The sequence below is a fragment of the Pipra filicauda genome, unplaced genomic scaffold, assembly GCF_003945595.2.
Source record: "Pipra filicauda isolate LSUMZ 115617 unplaced genomic scaffold, ASM394559v2 scaffold19_size4547281_pilon, whole genome shotgun sequence".
In the NCBI taxonomy this organism is placed as follows: Eukaryota; Metazoa; Chordata; class Aves; order Passeriformes; family Pipridae; genus Pipra; species Pipra filicauda.
In genome coordinates, this window is record NW_024104309.1 from 1,531,051 (window position 1) to 1,555,376 (window position 24,326).

Genomic DNA, 24,326 nt, shown 5'->3' on the forward strand with positions numbered 1-24,326 from the left:
TTTTGGAGCTGTCTATTTGGAAGGAAAAAAATAAATAAAGAGAGAAATAAATAAAAAGCAGGAGGACTGTAGAATTAATAGCAGAATGAATAATTCATCACTTGTTTGAATTAAGAGCGGCAAAGTAACTTGATCTATTCCTCCCTTCCTTCACTCAGTTTTAATGATCTGGATCAAATGTCCCAAGGATTTACACTATACCAGATACCTTGTCAATACACTATATTTAGAAGAGATATTAATGTTTCAGATATGGTGTATAACGGCAATAAGTCTGGGCTGACAATATGCCCTTAAGGGGCCATGAAAATAATTTAGTTCGCCAGGCAAGCCAGTGAACCAAAATGGGAATTTCAGACTTACCGCGGAAAAGCACCTCAGGAATTATCATGATTTATACTGCGGCACCCACTGCACAAAGCCAGCTGGTGGTAAAGGCTAGAGAAACAGGGAATGGGATTTAAACACGGCCACGTCTCTGCGCCGGCTGCCAGGTCAGCATCCCTGCAGCAGGAGTCCAGGCTCAGCGGGATGCTCAGCCCGGGAAAGCAGCAGTCGTGAGCACTAAAGATAGCAAATCCCACCTCCCCCGAGGAAGATTAGAGATGAATTGTGACTCATGGGCAAAAAAACATCGATTATTATAGAACCTGCTAAGGCCTTGGAGAATTGCCGCGTTCTTCCATGCCGGCTCACACTCCTTCTCGCCCAGGCTTTTGGATGCACTCGGCTGAAGGTAATCAAGGTTTTGGATTTGGTGGGAAAGATGTGCTCCTTGTGCTGTGCCACATTAGCTGGAGAAACCCCAAACCCAGCAGTGGCTCAGTTCCTTCCCTCCCACCCTGGAAAAAGGACTTTCCTGCTGCCACAGCCCACACCCAGATGAATACCAGGAAACAAAATCCCACAAGGACCTCCCAGCATGAGGGACCTGTGCTAAAAAAGTCACCTTCAAAGCAACAGGGAAAGAAGTAGTGAGTATCTCTAAATCTCAGGCAGGAGACAAGTTGCATTTATTAATTAAGCAATGAGGATCGATGCTGAGACATTTCCTGTGGATTAATGATGGGCTGGGAGGAGCTGATGGCCTGAGGTGCAGCTAAGGACCATTAACACCAACTGGTCATGAATCCCCGGGAAATGTTCCATGCCAAGGTCATTAAGTGCCTGCATATATTTATGGGGAATAATAACAACAGTAATATTTGTACAGGCTCTCTCTCCACTGCCCGGTCTCGCTGGAGTCATGCCAAGGGCTGCTGCGAGCATTGGGGCATCCCAGCCAGAAGCCCTCTGTCCTAAGCCCAGCTGAGGTGGAGAATGTCCTGGGGTGTCTGTCCTGGGGCACTGGGCACCACTTCACCCCACCAGGACTAAGGGTACATTGGACCGAGGAGGTGCAGGGCAGCCCTCCCTGTTCCCAGGTACCGTGTGAAGCTCTTGCTCCAGTGCAGGTTCTGGGAGATGCTGTGATACTGTCGCGTATCCCGCTGACCTCCTACGGACACTGCAGAGCTTAATTAGCTGCTTCCCTAATGGCTTGGAGAGGAGGTCTGTCCCTGTGCCTTGTGAAACAAGGGGCCATTGTGTGGGGCCATGCAGCAAAGAGGCAGGAGAGATCTGGCACGACGGCCCCTCCTCGATATTTCCATTGCCACAACCCTGGCTCAGTCAGGAGGAGTGCTCAGCCCTCCCAGCCCTGATCCCCTGGGCTCGGGGATAATGTGCTCCCCGACTTCTCCATTGCTGCACTATAGAGCAAGACATTCATCCTGACTTCTCCACCACTGCACTACAGAGCAACATGTTCATCCTGCCTGCATTCATCTCCAGCAACACCCACTGCCCTCCAGCCTTTCCACCACTGGCCTCAGCACCAAGGCACATCCCAGCATGGAGCCAGCGTCCAGGACACCAGTACCTACAGAGCAACTTCTCTCCATCCCTCCAGCTGGCCATAACCCCAGGAAATGGTATCACTGAAAATTGGTGACAATGAGGGGTCAGGGCTGCGCAGCATAGCAGCTGTGCCCCTCCTCCCAGGAGACAGCATCCATCAACCACCGGCACATTCACCCTTCTCCTGACCTGGAGATGGCCATTCCCAGGCTGGGCCTGAGCCCAGGCAACCTGCTTGTCAGCTGCAGAGCCAGGCAGGAGTGGGAGGCAGGGGGAGAGTGAGAGGCAGCAGGGAAACAGAGGAGCCAGGACTGGAGGTCAGGCTGGAGGTGCTCTGGGTCAGCTCAGGGTACTTTTCTCCAACCAGAGACATGGTGGGTGATTTCGAGGTGTGCCATGTTGGGGCTGCCTTTGTTCCTCTGTGGGCAAATTTATAAATCATGAGTCAAAAAGGCATTTGATTCATTTAAACAGAAAGGACGTGATCAGGACTGTGAGACTTCAGAGAAGATCAAAGGTTTAAAAATGGTCCCCAGGAGAAATAAGAATTATTTAGGCAGGAAATAATGAGATGAAATTAAGAGGGTATTTAGGCTGCACATGAGGAAGAAGAAAGGAAGCAAAGTGAAGCCCCTCTTCCCAGCACAGCACTGCATGGGCAGCAGGGGCTTCCTGGAGCGCAGCCAAAGACCAGGGGCATCCCACCAGCATCCCCCTGCCTGGCAGGAGAGGCAGGATGTGAGCCCCTGCCCTGACCATGCATCGGCCACCCACCACTGCGGGCAGCTCACGCACCTTAAGCTCCACAGATCCCCCAGTCACAGATCAACACTCTTTCCCCATGAAACTGCCACCACGGGATGGTTCCAGGCCTCCAAAGGAAAGGAAACCTGTCATCTTCCCTTGGCAGGGAAAATCCTGCCCAACAGCCTTTCCACTCCGTGTCCCTGCCTTTGCAGGGGTCCATGCCAAGGTCTGAAAGGGGCTGTCCCTGTGGGAGATGGTTGGGACAGGGGACTCCCAGCCTGAGAAACAACAAAAGGCAGGAGGGGGAAGGGAGAAAAGGGCAGAAAATAGAGAACAAAGTGCCTAGGGGCAGTGTAAAGGCTCCTTCAAGTCCCTACTTCCAAGGACATCGTGTCCCCCATGGAGAATGTCTCGCAAAGACCCCTGTCCCCTCCGGCACAGGCAGCACCTCCTCCCGCTCGGCCGCAGCCGCCGTTGCAGGATCGCATCCCGCAGCACTCACAGCTTGCTCCGTCTCTCACCACCCTCCCTTGGAGCCACGAACAAAGACGGGAGCGGCGCGGCAGAACGGCCGGACCAGCTGGGGAGGGTTTAACCATCGTGGCCCATATGTGCTGAAATACCCAGACATATTGGGGTTGTGTTTAAAGGAACAGTCCCAGCTTTCTCGCAGAAAGCCGTTGCTTTTCCAAAGCGAGCGTCAAGTTTTACCTTGGGCCTTTGCAAAAAAGGCTGGGTGGGCTTTTAGCAAAATCTCAAAAAGATAAAACATTTAAAGCAAGAAGTATATAAGCAAGGTTTTTGAATACTTAATATCTGACAAAAATATTTTTTCCATTTTCCCAGCCAAGCCCAAAGTAGGGAAATCGACTGGAGAAAGCATCTCCTTATTTTATCAGCCCCATGCTGTGCAGAGGCATCTCCACTATGCAGTAACTTACAGTGGCTGAAGCACAGCTTGGATTGGAGCTGAGAGCTTGTCTTGGACCGACCATGGACAACTTCTCTGGCTCAGCCCTTCCTCCAAGGAAGTTCACATAAAAGCTGCAGCTACACTTGATTAATTCCAGGCATTTGGTAACTGGAGACAAACCTCTGCAATGCAAGAGGAACTTATGTTCCCTCCCAATGTGTGAATCAGAGCCACCACTTCAGTGCACGCTGCTTATTTTGTGTAACAAACGCAGCTCCTTTGTGTAAGGTGTAGTATTAGACACAGGTACAAAATGAGGCATGAATGATAATGCAACATCACCTGGCACAACCACAACACAGCACGGACTGGGAATGAACAGAAAAACACAAAGGTGTGCAGAAAGGTTGTATTTCCCGGTGTTAATAGTAAATGCAGTGGTCTAAGAAGGTAAAAGAGTGGACAGCAGATAGCTTGGAGGAAAAGCAGAAGTATTTTGGACTGAAAGAGGAGAGGGGGACCAGGTGCATAGGCTGGGGGCTGTGCCAGGCTGCCATCCCCCAGGCAGCTCCTTGGCTCTGCTCTCTACCCCACAGGGGAGCACCCCAGCAGAGCCCCTGAAGCTTTCACTCCTCAACGGGTGTTCCTGTGTGCTTAGGGAACCCCCTTGGGCACCTGTGAGAGTCCTGTGACAAAAACAAACAGCTGTTTATTTGAAAAGAGGTTCAATTTAATGAGCCAGGGCTATGATACAACACTTAGGGGACATGGAAAGCAAACACCAGCAAACACCCATCCTCCTTGACAAATAGCAGCCACAACCCAGTTACGTTCTCTCAGTTTTAGGACATACTCTTTGTCTTCCCAGGCAGCATTTCAAGGGTTAAGGACAGGGTAGGTAATGCAGGCTGTGTCAGGGCAGGAGCTCAGCCTGCTAAGTCCTCACTAGGCATCACTATCCACCCTTATGGACAGTTTTTCCATATATGGTTGGAAAGGTTGTTTTCAGAGAAAATCAGTGCCACCTTCTCTGTATTAGTGTATAATGGGGCAACTGAGGCACAGAGAGGTTGAAGTGACTTGCCTGACATCACCCAGCACATGACAGAACCAAAATGAAGCCCACAGACTCCAGACTGCCAGGCCAGTGCTCTGCTGTTCCCTTGGCCAGGCAGTCTTCTCCCTGAGGATTAAATCTCTCCTCTGGACACTTAAGAGGGCACAATACCACTGCAGAATAACATGGATTGCAAAGCAAGTCCCTGGTCCCCATTTTAGAGCAGACCTGCATGTAGATGGTTTTAGTACCCCCTTAGGAGATCTCTCTCTTAAAACTGCGCTTGAAGATTTCCATTAAAATTACCACACTGTTCCCTCAGGTGTGGGTGACACACCTTGTAGCAGCCACTCTGGAATGGCACGCAGTCCTTAAAACACTCCATAGTGAGACTCATACTGGAGACAAATAGTTGATTGAAAGGCCTATGAAGATGTATGTCCAAGGAACTCAGTGTACAGAGCTGACCCATTTTGTGCAATGTCTGCAGAGAAACAAGGACGTCCAAGGCTTGGGCTAAGGTTCCTCAGGTCAGGAATATCCAGCTAAAAGACAAAACAGGAATTTTCTTCAATTCCTGCAGCTTTCAAGTATCTAGTCATATCTTCATTGAATGCAGAAGAGCCACAGATTAATACAAATGGCCTTCTTCGACAGGAATTTATTATTGTCTTCATCAAGTCTTCATTGAGACGACCAGTATATGTGTTTTCTTGATAGCTCCAAGGAAGTTTTTCCAGTGAAGTTTCCTGAAAAGGCAAAAGGGTTGCCGTGTGTCATGTTAAAAAGGACAGCTGATTGCTTACAGCCAAATCTCTCTCCTCCCCTCAGAGTATTGCACAGGATGCTTTCACCCTTGTGACACCATGTGGGTAGCACTGACCCTTCCTGAGAGCTGCATTCATCTTCCAAAGCCCAGATGAAATCTCTCCCTGCCATGGGACCTGGCCACTTGCTCAGGTTGGACTGAACAAAACCAGAGTGTAACTATCACTAATAAATGCTACAGAACCTTCTCCCTAGAGAACCACCTCCCAGTGCACCTTTCTTATTCCCAAATCCTAGATCCCAAGTCTATTTCTCTCTATTGCCTCTCCCATTCCCAAGTCTCTTTCAGTCCCATCCCCCTTGACCAAAACTGAAAGAATCTAGCTCTGCTCCAAACACAGCTCTGATCCCATGAGAAGTGTTTAGGTCCCGTGGCATTAGAGCCAGTGGGGACTCCCCCACTGCTATTAATCAGGAGGTGCTCAGATGTGGTGGTGACAGGCAGCAGAGTGAAATACAGACACAGACAGATATATAATCCCAAGAGGGAGGATGCACGAGCCAGTCTTGGACTACCACAAGCCTGCTAAGAGAAGAGGAGAAAGGGAGAGATGCATACACAGTGCAGACAGTGTTGACAGGGGTCAGGTGGGTTTCTTGCCCTTTGCTGATTGAATTTCAAGACCTCCACATGCTCGAGACAGCACTCAAGAGTTTAAATACCCTGAAAAGGGTATTTAAGCCGTGTCACCACAGACAATTATGGTTATGCTCCTACAGAGCAGCTGAGGGGGTGTCCAAGTCACCAGTACTTTTCCCTCTACCAAATCTCAACTTGCCGAGGCCACATGTGGAACAGAATGTAAGAGGCAGTTCCACTGTGAGAGATACAAAAAAATGATTCATCCGAGAAACTAAAAATGCACTGGGATTCATTCCCTTAGCATAAATAATTCTTTCTATAACCTCCCTGCAATGAATCCTTATTTCTGACAGAAATAATTTTTAACCATCAAATCCATGCAGAACACAGGCAACTTTGGGACCAAATGGAAATGAAAAGACTGCTCAAAACGTAAGACCACTGAGAGGTATGCCCTCATCCCATGAACGTGGCAGAAAAGTAATTTTACAGAGGGGTAAACAACTTTTAGAAGTTTAAAAATGGGTCAGCAAGAAAAAATAATTGCTGGGAAGTTGGTGGTAGCATACCAGAAAAAGAGAGCTCTGGTCATAAGCAATGAATGGAGGATAAGGACGGATTAAGGCACTGGTATTAGGAAAGAAAAAAATAGTTCATTTGCTGTTTAGATGCAGTAACAACTGTTTGAAGTGGGGGGAATAATCAATAGTGACTATAAAACAGCAAAACAACAGAATAGCTCCCAAGAGAGGGACAAGCAGCGATGGCCACCTCCCTGAAATTCTCCAGACTAGTAACACTGTAAACACACGTAGCAGGTTTAACCACAGCAGCCACCAGATCACAAAGTAGCCTGGATGACTTAGAAAGAATTAAGATCGTGCTCACAGAGAAGTGGAGGAGGCAGAGGCTCACCCAGCACACAGAACCCTTGAAGGAATGTGCTTCATGCCCATTTATTTACCTGGCTTAGGATATAAAATATTCTGATGTTCCAGTACCGAGCCAAATCCTGCAGAAGAGGTTTCAAATAAATTTTGTCAAAAGTAGGGAAGCAGCCAACAAGAGTTACAAAGGTTTCATCCTCTTCATTATCTGTTATGGACTGGAGGATGGGAAGCATTGGTGCAAGGCCGGTGCCAGAAGCCAGCATGAGGAGTTCTCCATACTAACAACAGAACAGAGAATTTGGAATGAGCTCTGGTGGCTGGAAATCGATGTGCTTATGGTCAGGTCCTCCTTGCTGCCACGCTGGTAAAGGGTCCCTTGAGAGACAACACATCAGAAGGTCATGCACTGGTAAATTCAAATCTCAGAATGTATTTTTCTGCAAAGGATTACAGATAGCACTTCCAGGGTTTATATCTCAAATTTAGTGAAGCTGGATTTTACCCAAATATAATAATTTATCCTAACTCTAGCCTTGATTTCAAACAACTTCTGTTTCAGTTTCAATTCTGCAGTACACTCTGCCGACCCACTGTGTGTTTTCTCCCACTGGAAATGCTCCCTGTGTTTGTCTTGGATGCTGCAAAGTACAATCTGAAGTACCTCTGGAAGAAACAGGTTCTTCTCCATCCTGATCCACATGTCTTCCTGGTGCATTATCTCAATTTTCTCAGAGCTACCAGCAGCACATAGAGTTTTCCATCTCCAAGGGGGAACATTCACTCTACTTGGAATAGGGATGTTCAGGCAGTAAGGTGTTGTGTATAGCAGGACAGAAGGTTCCCAGCACTTTCCCAAGCTGCCAGCCAGTGTGCACCAGTGCTAGAACTGGGACCTAAACCCCTCAGAGGCTGCTTGTGCTCTGTTTTGACTTGGCATTTTATTGTGAATTAATCTGATCTGCCTGAATTGGAGTCCTGGAGTTCTACTGACAGCAAGTACAGATAAACAAAAATTTTACTATAAAACTAATACTCAGAACCTGTGTTATAATTCCTAAATAATAAACAGTTTTTCACAGCAAGTTGTTTTAAAGATTGCTCAGGTGCTTTGCAAACTGCATGTACACAGATCACACACCACAGCATCACAGAATATGCTGAGTTGGAAGGGACCCACCAGGATCCTCAAAGTCCAACTCCTGGTCCTGCACAGAAGACCACTTCTAGGCAAGATTGCTATGTTCTGTCCCAAATGATTATCTGGAAGCTTTTAAAAAGAGAAAGGAACAGTGACCTAAACCAGCAAGGAGAGTATTTCAGGAAGCAGGACACAATTGATATGCATAGAGCTCAGCTACTCAGATTTTACAGCCTTACTTTTGTTGGGGGGGGTGGGGGGGGTGGGGAAAGGAAGCCAAAAAACCCATAAAGCTTCGGGATCTTAATGACCAGTGTTTCAGTTTTGCTCCTCATTTGAAAGGTCAGAATTAAGTAACCACATTAGTATGTGTGAGAAGTCTCCCCCTGAAACAGGATCTGCCTTTCTTTGCAGCCAGCCTGGTATCGGCAGGTGGGATCAGCGTTTGTGGAGTGGCTGAGTGACCTGACACCTCACTGGAGCTGCTGCAGTTCAGGGAATACCCGAGAGAGAGAAGAAGATAAACACCTCCCCTTTGCTCACCCAAGAGAGAAGAAGATTAACACCTTCCCTTCTCTTGTGCTCAGTGACAAAATAGCGATGTGGGTCAAACCAGGCAAAAACAGATCCACAGTCATTGCTGGTGGAAAGTAAGTTCCCTTTGTCAAGCACGTCAGGAACTTCTAATGCAAATGATGAACACAGAGGCTTGATAATATTTTCCAGCCTCCCATCTACCTCCCTCTCCTCTTCCTCCTTAAATATTCTGCAGTTCAATAAGGTGTACGTGCTCCAACTGACTACTAATGCTGTAGCACTGTACAGTAACCCAGGAAGTCCCTAAAATAATAATGAAAACAGCAATCAAATTGATGTCTTCCCTTTAGAGTATTGAACAAAGCTGGCTGCCACAAGGTGAAGCATCCTATGTCTCTTAGGGAACTAACCTTATTAGGTTGATATGGGAACCCTCCGAACGGCCCACGCCAAAAGACCATGTCTCCTTTTTTCCACGTTTTTATGTATTGTGACATCAGCCCAGCTTCATAGCACTAATAAAAAACATTGCACAAAAGAAAAGAATAATTATACTCAGTTGGAAAGTTTCCCAGCTTAAAGTCAATTATAAAGTTATCTACATTTAAACAAAAAGGGGACAAAAAAACATTTTGTGTGTTTAAAAAGAAAGATTTTTCTGTTTAAAAAATAACTCAGAGTTATACCCAAAACAAAGACATTTAAATTAAATCATATTGGACCCACTCCAGCCTGACTATAATGTAAACACAACCCCCTCTCATGCAATCTGAATTTCCAAAACTGGAAAAAGCTTATCAGAGTTCTTGCTTACAAAGCACACAGAGAAAAGTGTCTTGAATGCAAAGCACAGTCCAGGCCTTCAAGTGTTCTCCAAATCCCAGGGTTTGGGGTCTGGAAATGCCCTCTGGGTACTGTTAGTTATATAAACACTGCATAGCTCTTGCTTTATTTCAGTCTCTCAGATGCTGTGCTGATATAATTAGTGACCCAAAGCCAGGTTTCTAATTTGTAAAACCCTTGTTTTCAGAACAGATCATCTGGATGCTAAGGGATGCCTCCACATTTTCAAAAGAATATGTTAATGTTGGCCTCATGGAAGAAAAATATTAGCAAAATAACCTGCCTTACTTTCTACCAGGCACAAACAATATTATCCAGGCTGTTGCCTGCAGGAATGCTGATCTCAATCCTGACTGATGAGAAAGGGTTGGTGCTTGCTAGAAACAGAGCAGGGAGGAGAGGCTGGAAAATAAAGGGCTCATCCAAGGCAACTTGCTGCTATTTGCCAGATGTACATCCATGCCCTGTATGTATGACCCCTTTATGATTAAATAGAACAAATGTGAGCAAAAGAGCGGCCATGGTCCGGGATGTGGCCGGAAAACAAGGACTGGTCCAAACAGCAAGAGCAGGAAAGCCCAAGAGCTGCGGCTCACAAGCGGTCTGGTGCAGAGGTGATGCCACAGATAAGCCTGGGGAAGGGCAACACAACCGAAGGTCAAAAGATGGGATTTGCTATAAGCAGCGTATTTTGGGGTATTTTCTGCACACAAACTGGAGAGAAGCCCAGCTCCACACCCCAGTGCCTTGGCTGGCCACCAAGCTGCACTGCAGGCAAACAAAATTGGTGAACCACAAAGCAGCTCAGAAAGAGTGAGCATGTGCTTGTGCTTGCAAGCAGTGTTAGGTAATAAAGAACAGAGACGCTCCTCCCCTCCTAACACCTCACTTAAACCTGAAGAACTATTAGCACCAGTTGCTACAGTCAAAAGGTAAATCAAATACACATCCAGGCTCTGAGTTACTGTCAGAAACATTTTATGTTCAGAGGGCTCTGGGCAGGCGCTAAGTCTCACACAAGGAGCGTGCAGTTGCATCAAAGGAGCATGTTTTATACCTCCCTTCTTCAAATACATATGGAAACTCAAGGCAAGGGTAGAAAAGTCAGTCCCAGTTACTGCCTATTCCCAAAGGACCGGGGTAATGGAAACTAAAACAATCCTCCTTTCACCAAAATTATTTCCAAAAAAATTGAAGTGAGAAGTGATTGAGTGGGTTTAAAACCCAATTTTTCTAAATAAAAAGAAAAAAAATAATTATCTCCTGGGGGAAAACTTCTACACCCAGTTTTACATGGAGAAAAACCCTAACATTATAAAATCACTCAAAAAGAGGGTTATGCTCTGTAAATGGCAACTCCCTCACTCTTAACTGTAGTATCACAAATGCAATGCTATAATAACAGGAGAGAGAAGTGTTTGAACAGTGCTTGGATTGCATAGTAATAATAATATAGTACTTTCCAAAATTGCCTGAATAGTGTGAAATATACCACAACCTACAGAGTGAGTTATAAAAATGGCTGCTTTACACTGGGTGTTACCAACCTCTTTTGTCACTGCCCGAGAATAACTATAGCTCCTTTTGGGATGAAAGGTTCTATATAAAGGAAAGGTATCATTACAATCATTACTATTATTATTGAAATGCAAAACCTGTGAGTAATGAGCCGCTATACATGAAATTTCACAGTCATCCTGTGAATGTATCCTATTAATGCAACTCAAATGTAATACTTCTCTCCCCTACCACTCACCAATTGCCACAAGAATGGGGAAATGACCCTCCCATAGGTGTCCTACAGAAGCTGTTCACTTCTCTAAAGGCCAAGGTTTGTATTTCAATGTACAATGCATAATAAACCCCAAAAACATGAAATCCTGGAAGACAGGCAGAGGGCAAGTGGTCATCCTCTGCAAGCCACCTGGGATACCCAGCTCTCTGAATTTCACACCTGTACTGAAGTCTGGGTCTGCCCTGAGGAATCACTAGTGACATACAAATGCAGTATTGGAAAAATGTTCTTCCAGTCGATATTTGCCACACAAAGTAGTAATATATGAGGACCCTGCAGGCTTTATTCAAACCTCCTATAAAATAATTTTGAACTCAAGCAACACTTTGTGGTAACCTCCAGAAGGGCCAAGACACTTGTCCCAGTCAGGGCTCTGCCATCCCATCCACCCTGATAGATGGAGCCTGTGTCCATGGGACACCTTTCTGCCCATGGAGACCCTCTCACGCTGCAGCTCTAGAGCCCTGCCCACACACCAGGAACAGCTGCTCCCTGTTCCACTGTCTGTCTACATTTTTAACCAAACTGACATTTTTTATTGTGGGGTGTTCTTGGAGTCAAATACAGTGGGAAGGATAAGGGCTGGGCAAACACTTCCCAAAGTCAGTGGTTCAACTGGGCTGACAACTGGGTGCGATTTCAAAGACAGACTGAAAAGGCAAAATTATACGAGAGAAGCAGAATGGGCACCTCTTTCCACCTTGTTGACTGCTAGGCACCCAAGAGGTTCTCCCAAGTGCTTAACAGGGCTTCTGCTGCAAAGCCCTTGTTTGTGTGTCACCTTTCTCTGCTTTCAGTTTTGGGGGAAAAACTGCAATTTTTATCAACAAAGCAGAACCATTTCAAAACAAGACAGAAACAGTGCATGAGGGATTTGAGAGTCTCACTCCAAGTGCTGCCAGCGTGCTTGGTTCCTAAAGAAAACACAGTCCCCAGCACCTTAGACTCTACTCCATATTGTCTGGGCTTACTTACTTTAATTAGAACTTCAAAATAACCTTCTGCATTCCCAGGGCTGATTGGAGTATAGGCTCGCTGGACCTCCAAACCATTCACCACTCCCCTGAGAAGATAAAGAGGAACCCACTGTGACTTGGGCCATTGGGGATTACCAAACTCCTGCAGCTCCCTGGGGAGACAGGGCAGGCAGCAGGTCCTCTTCCCAGTGGCCCAGCCTGTGCACAGATGCAAAACACTTCCCTTCCACAGGTAAAAATCCAGGGGGAACATAGTGGCTTAAAGGCACCTTTTGTTTTCCCGGTGGTGGCCCCAACTGTACCACATCCAGCTCTGGGACACACCCCTGGAAGGGTGTTTGAGCTGCTTTGTGAGAAATGGCTGAATGTGCAAGAGCGGCAAAGGGGGGAGAAAACACTTCCATGCTTGAGTCTGCTGTTCCTTTTGAGCTGGGGTCACTTTCTGTGTCCAGTCAGCATCTGGTAATTAAATAACAAAAACCAGGGCACAGCCTTGACCTGAGGTCTTGTCAATATAGACTATATTTTCCTGTAAGTCTTATAGAATATATCCACCCTGCTCTTTACTACTGACCACGAGAATTGATTGAAGTGATCAAACCTTTTTCTCTGCTGCCTGATGAGACAGGGCTGGAAGGAGGAGCATGTGCTGGCAGCAGAAACCAGCTGCACACATCAGCTCTTAACCTACTAGTAACGTCAAGAGAGGCAGATCAATGGCATCATAACAGGACTTTTCCTATCTGGCAATGATCACCACAGATGGCTGAGAAACAGAAACTTTCCCCAAGTGGCCCCTTTCCGGCAAGCAATAAACTACACGGGAGGGTTGTTTTGCTCAAAGTCAGTCAGGCAATGCCTGGGCACTGGGATTACACCCTGGGTGCTGAAGTGCAGAGCTCTTGGGAAAGTGCAGCTCATTGTCTTCATTCCAACACGCTAGAGTAAATCATCTGTTGTAACATCTATTCTTTGAGTCTTTCTTTCTGCAAATGGATTTTCTTAATCACACCTAGTTCTTTCTGACCCACCGATGCAAGGATAATGCTGAAGAAAACTACAGCTTTGGAATGGCTTTTACCATGGAATTAGTGCAGCCAGTGAGCTCACGAGCTCTTTTCATCTGTGTCGTTGTGGAGGTACAGAAATCACGATTTGCCTGCTATGAAGCCTTTGTCTATTGACAAACCCCTACATATTAGGTTACATAATGCAGACTGTTTAACTAGCACAGAGAACAATACCTTAACACGATATGTTGTCCTAAACTCAATTGCAAGCTGCTGTTTCCCGGTAATTCAAATTTGTACTGGTAGGTGTCCTCTGTCAGCTGCTCCACCGAGCTCACGCTGAATGCAGTGAATGTATCTGGATTCAGCACTGAATTACTGCTCTGCAAGAACAACAATAAATAATTACTTGGTTAGATGGTGTCTTTTATGATTTCATTCTTCTCTGGAAGCAAACGTGCATGCTAATTTAGCAGCCGAGATACTCAGGACATGTATTAAACGCTGGGGCCCAGCGCAAATTCCAGCTCTCTGCTGATTCATTATCATGTTCTGCAGTGTGCACTTTGGGATCTTGCATTTCCCCACCACCACCACCACCTTCTTTTTAAATTATATATTTTTTTTTACACCTTACAGCAAGGTCATCCTATTATGACTCACTGCAATCATTTTCCCATGTCTAAAAACAAACAGAAATAATTCTGCTAAAAGCGCCAAGCACCGCTTTGGGGGCAACTTTGCAACCTACTGATGGCCACAGCAAACAGGAAATACTATCAGTTGTTTCAGCTGATCTTTTTTGCTTGACCCAGCATAGTTAATCTTATGTAAAAGGGCACTGACAAGCTTCAAATTACACTCTGAAGACAACTGCTCCGCCACACACAATACAGCTTTTTTCAGCCTCAAAATATGAGCCTAAAAATCAGGAGAAGATGAAAAAGGTGGGGAAAACAGAGCTTCTCCGAGGAAACTCTGAGAGGAGAGCTGCAGATTCAGGGCTGTAATGCGACACCAGGGAGAACATGACACTTGGAAAATCACATTACAGCAGGGAGAGAGCAGCCAAGGGGGAGGGTGAAGCAGAGTTTGGGGAATTGCATTTACAGCCATCTCTTAAGGCACCACTTGAACCTACTGCTGCATCCCTCGCCCATCACCACAACCTCAGACCCTAACAAGTACCATCAAAGCACAGGCTCCAGGATGTGATGGAGGTAAATTGACCTGCTCCCTCTTTTCTGTGAGAAGGCTTTTGTCTTGCTTTGCCTTGGCCCTCTCCCATTGTGCAAGCTCCTTCTCGTACACGTCATAGATGCAGGGTTTGCAGCCGCCGCCGCAGCACTGGGATGGAGAAGGTTCCCGGGGTCTGAGAGCCAGCCAGTCCTGCTCACTGCCACTCATTGCCTGCAAAACACAAGTCCTGTACCAAAAACAGCATGACAAAGAGCGGCATGTGCTCACCAGCCGGGCATTTTTGGAGAAGGACTGACAAAATCCCTCTTGAGTATTGTGCATCTGTATCTCAGGGAAAACTGAAAACCTGGAGCTGATCTGTGCCTGAAACACCCCATTGTTTTTTGAGTGCTCACTGCTTTTGCACTGTCCAGTGCAGGAATGCCAGACATCACAGCCCAGACCCTTAGTCCAGCCTCAGGCCCACCTCCCCAGCCTGGCTGCCCAGCCAAAGCCACGCTCTTTAATCCTGCTTGCTCTGCCGGGGTGATTTCCTACAAAAGAGCAGCTTGGTCACCTGGAACAGAAACATCTTAAAAATCTGCAGCTGAGTCCAGGAAAACGGGTGACAAACCCAACCACCAGATGTGGCCTGAGTTGTGCAGCTTTGGAAGAGGGGGAAGGGCAGTGAGCTGAAAGTCGTGTTTAGAGCCAAGGGACTTGAGGCAAATGGGGCAAAGTCTCAGGAAAACAAACTCTTTGGTTATGGGCATTGAGTCTGCCTTTAAATGTAGACATAGGGAAGGGCAGGAAGCACAAGAAGGGAGATTTTATCCCTTGCTCCCAGTGCTTCCAAGCGAGCTGTACACATCAAACACTCCTCAAGCCAAAATCGCACTGCAGACCTCGCAGGGACCCTGCTATTTTTACACACTGGCTGGGTTAACGCTGCTCCCAATGCATTTGTGTCCGTATCCTTTGAACGCAAGGGGGTCCACAGGAAATTATGAAGCCACGGGTGACCAAGCCGAAGCACGGGAACATTTAGCGCTTCGAGCAGCTTCACTGTCAAGGTCAATTAATTAACCTTCACCCCCGCAACACGAATACACTTATTTTAAGGATACGGAGGGAGAAGAGAGAACCAAAGGCGACTGGTCCGGCTGCCCACAGCGCCCGCTGGGAACCCCGAGCACACGTGGGCTGTGAACGAGGGGTAACCCCGACCCGGCCGTGGGTGAACCCGGAACCCTCAGGGCTGGGCAGATTTACAGAGTTTCGAGCACTTACTGTGCGGACCCGGGGCCTGGGACACACCGCCCCGGGGGGCTCGCACACACCGCCCCGGGGGCACAGCGGCCCCAGCACCTCCCACCCAGGGACGGTCTCTCAAGTGCCCCCCCGCCCCGCGGGCGAGGAGCCGCCTCTCCTCTCCCCGCCCGCCTCCCCAGTTACCCACACGGCTCCTACCCTCCGCCCGCCAGGCAATTTGCCGACTCTCCCTTACGGCGGGGCGCGCCCGCCCGCCATTGGCCGCCGCCGCCGTCAGTCACCGGGGGAGGCGATGGGGGACAGTCCCTCTCCAAGATGGCGGCGGGCGGGCGCTGAGGCGGCGGAGGGAGGAGGAGGAGGAGGAGGATGGCAGTGGCGATGGCGGCGGGGCCGGTGGCGCTGAGGCGGGCGGGGGCGGCAGCGCGGGGCCTCACCCGCGGCATCCTCACCCGCGCGGGGCGGCCCCGCCACCGCGGGCCGCTGCCGCGCACGCCCTGGACCACGCGCGGGCCTCCGCCGGAGGTGCTGGCGCGGGTGGTGGAGCGGCGGCCGGTTCGGAAGCAGGTGGAGCTGGACACCATCACGTGCGCGGGACGGCTGCACCACATACCCGGCCTGGCCTGGCCGCGCTTCCCGCCCTGGGACCGCGGCTGGCACGACCCCTGGCACTCGCCGGGGCCGCGCTACGAGGAGATGCCGCTGTACAAGGAGCGGGGGTGCTACATCTGCCACCAGGGTGTCCGAATGCTGGAAGGTACCACACACCCGCTCTGCCCCCAGCGCTGCCCCCTCCACCAGCACTCACCCTGCTCTGCCTGCCAAGGCTTCTCCTCACACAGAGTGTAAACAGAACACGGGCTGTGAAGAGCCTGCCCAGCCTCATGAGCTGCCTGGCAGCCTCGGTAACATAGTGCAGAATCACAGAATGGTTTGGGTTGGATCATCCCTGTCACCTGTGACATACCGCGTTGGGTTGTGTTTGCAGGGGTGCGGCAGGCGCAGTGGCTCACCAAGACGAAGCTGGTGGAAGGTTTACCTCTATCCGTGCAGAGCATCCTGGACAACCCAGCCCACGGGCTGCAGGAGCATGAGGAGCGGGTGAAGGATGCGATCTCACACGCGCGGTTCTGGGACACCAGAGAGGTTGCTCCCAAGAGGGAACGTTTCTGGTGAGTCTGCAGTTGTAGGGACAGTTTTTAACACTACAAGGAAAATTCGAACCGAACACAAATCTACTGTTGAGAGACTCGCTTGCTGTGTGAAGTTGTCATCTTTAAAACAAGGCAACAACCAAAACGACCAATAAAACACAATTTTGATGTTGACAGTAGCACTGACATAAACGCTCTGCTACATTAAAGCTGCTTTCAAGCCGAGGTCTCTATTTCACCTTGAGATCTACTCCTAGCTGATGCAGAATATCAGTTTTTAAAATAATAATTGTAAGCATTACCTCTGCCAACTTGGAACAGGATTGGTGTGTGTGATATTAATCTGCAATCTCTGTTAACTGCTTGGAAATGTTATGCTGTGATATGTTTTACATACAGTAATTTTACATCATTTGTGCCCCAGAAACGTTTGCCTGCCCTTATGATCCCATTTTTAGATAACAGTTTTTTTCTCCTTTTAAAGCCCAGTGCTGTTTGAAGACTTGATACATTTATGCCGGTTAATGTCTAGGAAGTATCCTGCTCTGAGTAAAAGGATGTTGGCTAGAAACTACAGGATAGCAGCAACATGGGAAAGAGGTTAGTTGCTGCCATGGTGAAAGCATTTAGCTCTTTAAGATAAGAGGGGTAACCATGCTGCTGGCTTTAAGGATGAGGACTTGGAGCAAGTTAAACAATTTCTGGAACCCTGCAGGTAATTCTTCCCGTTTTGAAAAGTGCTGTCAGCATGGGCAGCCTTGGATGATGGCAGGATATTCTCCCTGAGGACATTACTATGTGTTAGACAATACTGACAGTATGGTGGGAGAAGAGAACCAGGGCCTTGGACCTGATTGTGTGTTTGTGTCTCTCTCTGTTGTTTTTCTAAGTATGTTTAGTTAAGAACTTAATACCAGCAATTAGCATTGGTATATTAGGAGAAGAACCTACAGCTGGACTACTATTTAAGATGGGTTTGGAGGTGAGGGGGAGAGGGTGAGCCTTGCAGAACAGACTTGTAAAAGGAAATGTACGTGTTTCCCTAATCTGATTTCACCAGTGTTTGAATGCAGTCTAATTTCCCTCCCCAGAATCCGTTCTCCTTCAGGTCCGTGGCCTGAATGGAATACTCATGAACTCTATGGCCCCAATACCACCAGTAGCCTCCAAGGAGGAGATCCTAGCCACCAAAGAACATGTTCTGGAGACCTTCCATCCCATCTTGCCTACAATTGATCTTCAGGAGGTGAATGTCTACAAAGAGCTCAATGACACAGGTAAATCCAGCTGTTGATAATAATATTGTCAGTGTTTGGGTTAACCTAGAGCCCTTGTCCTTCTGTGAGGCAGCTGAGAGGGGGAATGTGTGGGAATGAGGGGACAGAGGAGCTGGGTAAAGGAGTGCAGTGCAAGCGCTCCAGACCTGTGGACTAAGCAGGACAATGGAGAAGAACTTAAACCCCAGCAAATTGCTTTAACAGTTCCTGAAGAGAAAGGGAGAGAACATCGGTTGTGTAGTGTCTTACTGAGTGATTTCTGACATGACTATCTGCTGTTTAGGTTTCAGAGATGGTTATCCCTACTCTCATCCTCACACTCTGTTCTTCCTGGAGTCAGCCATCATTTGCCCTGACAGGTTCAGACCAGAACAGCTCCGTGCTAAAATGCTGATGTTTGCTTTTGGCAACGCGCTGGCCAAGGCCAAGGCGCTGTATGGGGTATGTATGGCAGGCTGCTGCTGGGCCTTTGTTCTCCCTCTAGTGCTGCAGCAAGTGGAGAGAGTCCTGAAATTCCCTTGCCGTGGCATGCTACAGTACTTCTCACATCCAAACTTCCCCATCCAAAGGTCTAACCCCAACCTTCAGGTTACTGATGTCTCCTGATCCAGAAATCCTCCGCTCAGCAACAAGTGTGTTCGTGATGTAACACGCACTGGGGTGGTAATGGGCAGGAACTGGGGAGTAAGTTCAGCTGTAAAACTCTGACCCATCCCACAGCTCAGTATTTAAATTGACACTTCATTGCTGGCTGAAGGAGGAATTTTAATTAAAATACAAAATCTACATTCAAAACTTGTTTGACTAGAGTAATTTTCTGGGCAAGGTAACAATACATTTATTAAAATCTTGGCTTTAAACCAACTCTAAGATGCAGAATCAGCAAGTACTCATACAATTTCTGTAGTAACTGGTTTTTAAAACGTTCTCCCCCACCCCCTCTTCTTTTCCTAGAATGATCCCAAGGTTTTGGAGCAGCCAATAGTGGTGCAAAGCATTGGCACAGATGGCCAGCTCTTCCAGTTCATGGTGTTCCAGTTAAATACAACAGACCTTGTCTCTAACGATGGCATAAAAAATCTAGTGTGGATCGACTCCGATCAGAAACTGTATGAAACAGCCCAGTGTGTTCCAAAAATCAAGAAGAGAGTTGTAGTGGTAAGCAAACCTTTGGAAATGGTCCTGGAAATCCTGCCCTTTCACCTTGCAGGAGGTTTGAGAGCTGGTGCAGAGCTGCAGCAGGTTTTAAACCAGCTGAAGGGACCTGACATGGGCACTGGCCTAGTTGTTCCCTAAGCAGGTGTTCCTGAGGGGAACGGTTCCTGAGTGTTTGTAGTGCTGATGTGCCACATGCCAAGCTTAATATGAACTCCTGTGTACAGATATCCCTGTCTGTAATCCACCATCTCATAATATGCTTGTTTAAAACCAGCTCTGATGAAGGAAGTGCTTACATGCTACTGTCAGCCTTGCTGTAAACAGAGCACGGGGCTGTCAGCACTGGTTATACTGGGAGGGCATCTCACTGATGGTCAGAGGGATTCGGCTCTCTGAGATTGACACCAGTGGAAGTACCCCCACACAAACCCCTCTGGGGAAGAGAGCACAATTTAGAAGCTACCACGCCTGAAAGTCTTATTCAAGCATGTTTAAAGCCGTTGTTTGTCTACATTAATCACTTCACTGCAAACTGAGCATCCGTGTCTTTTTCTCTGCAGAAGCCCGTTGGAATTCATGGCTTTCAGCCAGACACATTCAAGAAGTTTCTGGCACTGTATCTGCATGGAACTGTGTGAAATTCAGCTCAAATGAAAATACTTCACCAACTGTACCTGCTGCTTCTCTTTGCCAGAACCATCACATAATTAAAGAAAGGTGGATTAATTTACTTTTAAAAATAAATTATATCGTTACTGAAAGTAAAATATTTTTTTTTAAACTAAATAGTGCATGAAGAAACTCTTTCATTTTAGGGGCTCACCTCTGAATTTGGGTTAGAGAAGCCATCAAATGCATCTTCCTGCACTCTTCCTCCATTGCCTGGAAAGAACATAAGCCAGTCATTATTCCTCTGCGCAGGCTCTGCTCTCAGTGAGCTTCTGCACAGAGCCAGACTCAAACCTATTCCTGAGGTTGCTTTGAGTCCCTCTGAATGCAGAAGAGACTTACAAAGCTTCAAGGGGGGAGCCTAAGACATGAGCCTTTTTCATTCTGCCTGGCTTTGACTTTGTTTTACTCCTGGCTGCTGCGGGATGCGTCGTGCTGCCCTGTGCTTAGTTCCCAAAGCACTTAATCGGAGAGATTGCTTTGTTGGATCTGTAGAACCGCAGTTCTTTTATCCCCCCAGTCCTGGATGAAGAGACCTCTGCATTTGGAGGGAAAGTGGTGTAGAATGTAGCATGAAACTTTGGTGCCTGTAGCTGGTATTTGCTGCTAAAAATACAAAGGAAGAATTTCTTCCTGCCACACAGAGTTAACTGAGCAGGAAGCGTATTCTTTTTAACATGGGGGGATTAGTGTGGGTTTTGTAAAATGAAAGCTAAATTAGCTGCAGCCAAATGTAGAATGTTTTGCAGTTCTGATACCCTCCAGCACATGGGAAAGAAGAGGACAGCCTGTGCTATTTTAAGGTGTGGAAGAGCATATTTCCAAGAAATTCATTTCTCTTCAGTGTCTCGTGTCAGAGGCTGGTCTTGCTTTGTGGTCTCTGACCACCTGGATGAACACCCCAGTTGTGTGTTCCAGTCCATCAGGCAGCTCCACTCTGCAGGTTTCAGCCAACATCCACCAGTCACATTTGAGAACAACAGTTGCACCCCGTAAATTGGGTTGCGGGAGCTGTACATTAAATTAACAAATCCCTCAATAGTTAGGAGAAATGCTTGAAAGAGAAATAATCTAGTAAGAGTTGCACTGATCTGAATCATGTTAATCCTGCCTGCTCAAGGGATGCCTAGTTCAGCTCATCAGTGTATATCTACTGAGGTCTGTGGTTTGCATCCTGGTATTTGGGAATATATTTTAGTACACCCGTGGTCTGTGGAGCCTGTAGGTGTTTGTTTCTCGGGCTGTTGGTTCCCTGCTGTGTCACATGGACCCTGCTTGACATCCCTTTGCTCTTCTGGCTTCGGATCATTACCCGTCCTAGGGAGGAAGCCCTGTAGGGCAGCCAGCTGCCTGTTCGCATTCCTGAGCAGAGAGGTTCCCTGAGGAAGCCTGCTGGAAAAACATCTGTGGCGGGGAGGGGGCTTGGAGAGGTGAAACACCTCCCTTGCTCCTAGTAGATGTGGGAACCTGTGTGTAGATGGTCTGTGAGGGAAAGAGGAAAAGTCCCTACAGATGCTTTTACCTCTCAACAAAGACATCTCTGTCAGGGCAGGCAGCAGAAGAGGAGGGAGCGGGGGAAGCTGGAATCCTGTCTCCAAACTGAACAGAGACAAAGCATGAGCACAGGGAGGGATGGATAAAGGCAGAGCAAAGGAAGTTTTAAAAAATGGTGGAAGCAGTGAGACGGGAAGATCTGTGGGAAAACAAAGCTTCAGAGGTTTTGTGAGGCATCAGGAAGCTGCTGGAGGTGAGGGGATCACACGCAAGCATGGAGGCCGTGTCTCTGGTGTGCTCAGGGCAGAGCTGGTCTCACCCGAGGCCAGGGCGAAGCAGCACTCACGTGTGAGCAGCTGATCCTCATGCAGGGTTTGCTCCTCTGAGGTCCTGCAGGGGAGCTCAAGGGAGGCAGAGTGGGGCTTCCAGCTTGGCACCTGGCACGGATGCTCAGGTTGATCTGTTGTGGTCCATGGACCAGGCAGCCCCTACCACATGTCTGTGGTATCCCTGAGCGCGCTGAGCATGGTTCAGCTCTCCCAGTTCCTCCAGTGTGACCTGCTGGAATCGGCCCAGCTGAGGGAGGTGGGACCGGGAGTCCAACAATGGGTCACAGAGCCTCATCTGAGTTGGCATCAATAAGTTATAAAGGCTCGTCAGCAGACAAATGGTGTTACCTCAGCATGGACCAAGGGCCAAGCATTAACTTTTAATGAATGGCAGCCAGGGAAGCAGAACATGCAAGAACGGGGTGACGGGAGCCTGAGACGAGGACCTGGCAGAGCCTGGCTGCCCAGAGCAGAGCTCTGCAGCCACCGTCCCCAGCCTGGGGATGATGCACACAGTGCCATCCCAGCTCCACCACTCCACACTCTCTTCCTCTGAACCACTCCCGGTGCAAAATCCAGCTCCATGGGCTGCACTCATCATGCCAGCAAGTACACCCCGTGCTCAGCCTGGAGCCCCTGGCTGTTCAGATCCTCCTCCTGCATTTAATTTAATGAAAACTAATGGGGAAGACAATTATCCCTGAGGTTGGGCCCAGGAGACGTTTAGAGGAGGGAACTTGGCAGTTTCATGGCGATATTTAATAAAATTAGCCTGTAACCCTTAAGAACCAGTGGGAAGGACTTTTCTATGCCCTGCAATAGAAACAGGCAGCAGTGCAGGAGCCTGGTGCTTAGGGCAGCTGAGCAGGGCCTGGATGGGCAGTGCAGGCAGGGATGGCCCCAGGGAGCTGGGATGGCCCCAGGGAGCTGGGAGGGCAGGATTTCCTCATCAGCATCAACTTAACCCTTGGGGGTTGCTTGACTCCAAGTGATGGACAATGCTCACACTCTACTTCCTGCAAAGCACAGGGGATGTGATTGCCTGGACCAAAATCCATGCTGGGACACGGCTGCGGACCCTGTACATGGACATCTGTGGCATTAACCTGGAAGCAAACCTGCACAGGTAGCAAAGGGTGAAAACACACCCCTCTCCTCAGCCACACCATTAATGACATGCTGATGGGCTCTGCAGGCTGTCATTTCTCTGGCTGGTTCCCAAACCCAGCAGCCATCCAAAGCATTGTCCTTTCAGCCTTCTGCTCCACAAGCATCCATGACCAAACATGACTGCACAGTGCTCGCTGCTGGAATTGCAGCAGTGATGTGACTGTGGGTGCTGGTGCCAGGTGGGAGCATTCCCCAGGACAGGTAGAGCTCCGGGATGGCTCACAGCCCCCTGAGCCCACAGTTCCCCAAGCCCACAGTTCCCTGAGTCTACTGCCCACGCTTGAACATTCCTGCAAGGAGCAAGAGCTGCACACTCGCAGCCAACCATGGCCTGCCTGAACTAGTCAAAGGCAGAGAACAAGTCTCAGACAGAAGCTCCCAGGAGCGTTTCAGGCACCCAGCAGTTGCAACCACCCACGTAAAGGCCTAAAAAGTCTCAATCTCTCCCCCAGCAGCCTCTGATGCTGCTCGTTAGGGAACCAGGTCAGCCTCGCCTGCACTTCTCCACCCCCAGCAGCTCCTTCAGAGCCTCAAGCTGAGTTTGATCCTGCAATGGTGCACACCCCCACCCAGCACTGCAGCCAGCCCTTGCCTGAGGAGGGCAGACCCCATTGCAAGCAGATCCCATTGCAAGCCCCATACATACATACATATATATATATATATATTTGAAGCTAACACTCGAGTCTTCCTCTCCCTTGCTTACCTCCCAGCAGCGCAGGACTCCAGCAACAGGAGGTGGCCAGACCCAGCTCCTCTCCCAGGGAGCTGCTGCATGGGATTGCTTCCACTGCCACACTGGCACTTTGTCTCCTCCAGCCACTAATGAGGAAAGCCTGGGGGTCAGTGTACAAAAAAAATATTCCCCTTTTAGCTCCTGAAAGTCCCCCTCTGCCTGCAGCATGGTGGGCTGGGTGCAGGGAGGCCAAGAGTCCAGCGAGCAAAAGCTCAGTCCAGTCCAGATAACACCAACCATTTTTCTAGGCTAAAAGCTAAATTTTCAAAATGCTTAAAAAAAAAATAACCCAAGAAACAAGTGGGCGTTGTTAAACCAAACCTCTCCCAGCCCCCCAGGTCCTGCACCGCAGCCAAATCCCTCTGGGATCCCTTTTGGGGCCAACTTCCAGCCCCCTCCCTCAGCTCTGCATCACCTCTGCTCCCACATCCCAAACCTGGGGTTTGGTCCTTGATAAAGGTTGGAAAAAAATACCCAACTCCCGCCCTGGGTCTGGCAGCAAACACCAGGAACAAACAGCAGAGCACTGAAATCAAATGTTTATGTTGATATTTATTACAGCATGGGGAGGGGGGAAGAAGGGGGGAGAACCGTTTCATTCAAAAAACCATCCGATACCAATGAAGACAATAATTTAGCTATTCATTTTAAAATACATTAAAACCGGTCCTTTC

At 48.3% G+C, this 24,326-nt stretch overlaps 2 protein-coding genes across 7 annotated transcripts; one reads left to right on the forward strand and one right to left on the reverse strand.

The window, feature by feature from the left end:
* Positions 1–4,267: 4,267 nt before the first annotated feature.
* On the reverse strand, positions 4,268–16,056 carry LOC114002663 (NADH-cytochrome b5 reductase-like). Of its 6 annotated transcripts, none has more exons than XM_027748797.2 (7): positions 15,867–16,056; positions 14,448–14,627; positions 13,452–13,600; positions 12,206–12,293; positions 9,003–9,107; positions 6,992–7,195; positions 5,029–5,365 (listed from the first exon to the last, which is right to left on the reverse strand). In XM_027748797.2, exons 2-7 carry the CDS (start codon positions 14,622–14,624, stop codon positions 5,162–5,164), a joined length of 927 nt encoding a protein of 308 aa, XP_027604598.2. In that variant the 5' UTR covers positions 14,625–14,627; positions 15,867–16,056; the 3' UTR covers positions 5,029–5,161. The 6 variants fall into 6 exon arrangements, with proteins under 6 accessions (XP_039236553.1, XP_027604591.1, XP_027604601.1 ...); XM_039380617.1 differs by having other exon boundaries at positions 14,406–14,627; XM_039380618.1 differs by lacking the exon at positions 15,867–16,056 and adding an exon at positions 15,687–15,724 and having other exon boundaries at positions 14,406–14,627.
* Positions 16,024–20,040, forward strand: MRPL37 (mitochondrial ribosomal protein L37). The gene is made up of 7 exons (XM_027748787.2): positions 16,024–16,422; positions 16,654–16,837; positions 17,304–17,419; positions 17,911–18,096; positions 18,380–18,537; positions 19,051–19,254; positions 19,815–20,040. The coding sequence occupies exons 1-7, from the start codon at positions 16,035–16,037 to the stop codon at positions 19,890–19,892; spliced, it is 1,314 nt and encodes a 437-aa protein (XP_027604588.1). The 5' UTR covers positions 16,024–16,034; the 3' UTR covers positions 19,893–20,040.
* Positions 20,041–24,326: the final 4,286 nt, after the last annotated feature.

Coding starts and splice junctions, on each gene's coding strand:
- LOC114002663 (XM_027748790.2), bottom strand. CDS start 14,738: ATGCACAATACTCAAGAGGGATTTTGTCAGTCCTTCTCCAAAAATGCC. Junction 13,601..14,405: donor CTGGAGCCTGTGCTTTGATG/GTACTTGTTAGG, acceptor TTGTTCTTGCAG/AGCAGTAATTCAGTGCTGAA. Junction 9,108..12,205: donor ATTTTGAAGTTCTAATTAAA/GTAAGTAAGCCC, acceptor GTTTTTTATTAG/TGCTATGAAGCTGGGCTGAT.
- MRPL37 (XM_027748787.2), top strand. CDS start 16,035: ATGGCAGTGGCGATGGCGGCGGGGCCGGTGGCGCTGAGGCGGGCGGGG. Junction 16,423..16,653: donor GGGTGTCCGAATGCTGGAAG/GTACCACACACC, acceptor TTGTGTTTGCAG/GGGTGCGGCAGGCGCAGTGG. Junction 18,097..18,379: donor CAAAGAGCTCAATGACACAG/GTAAATCCAGCT, acceptor TCTGCTGTTTAG/GTTTCAGAGATGGTTATCCC.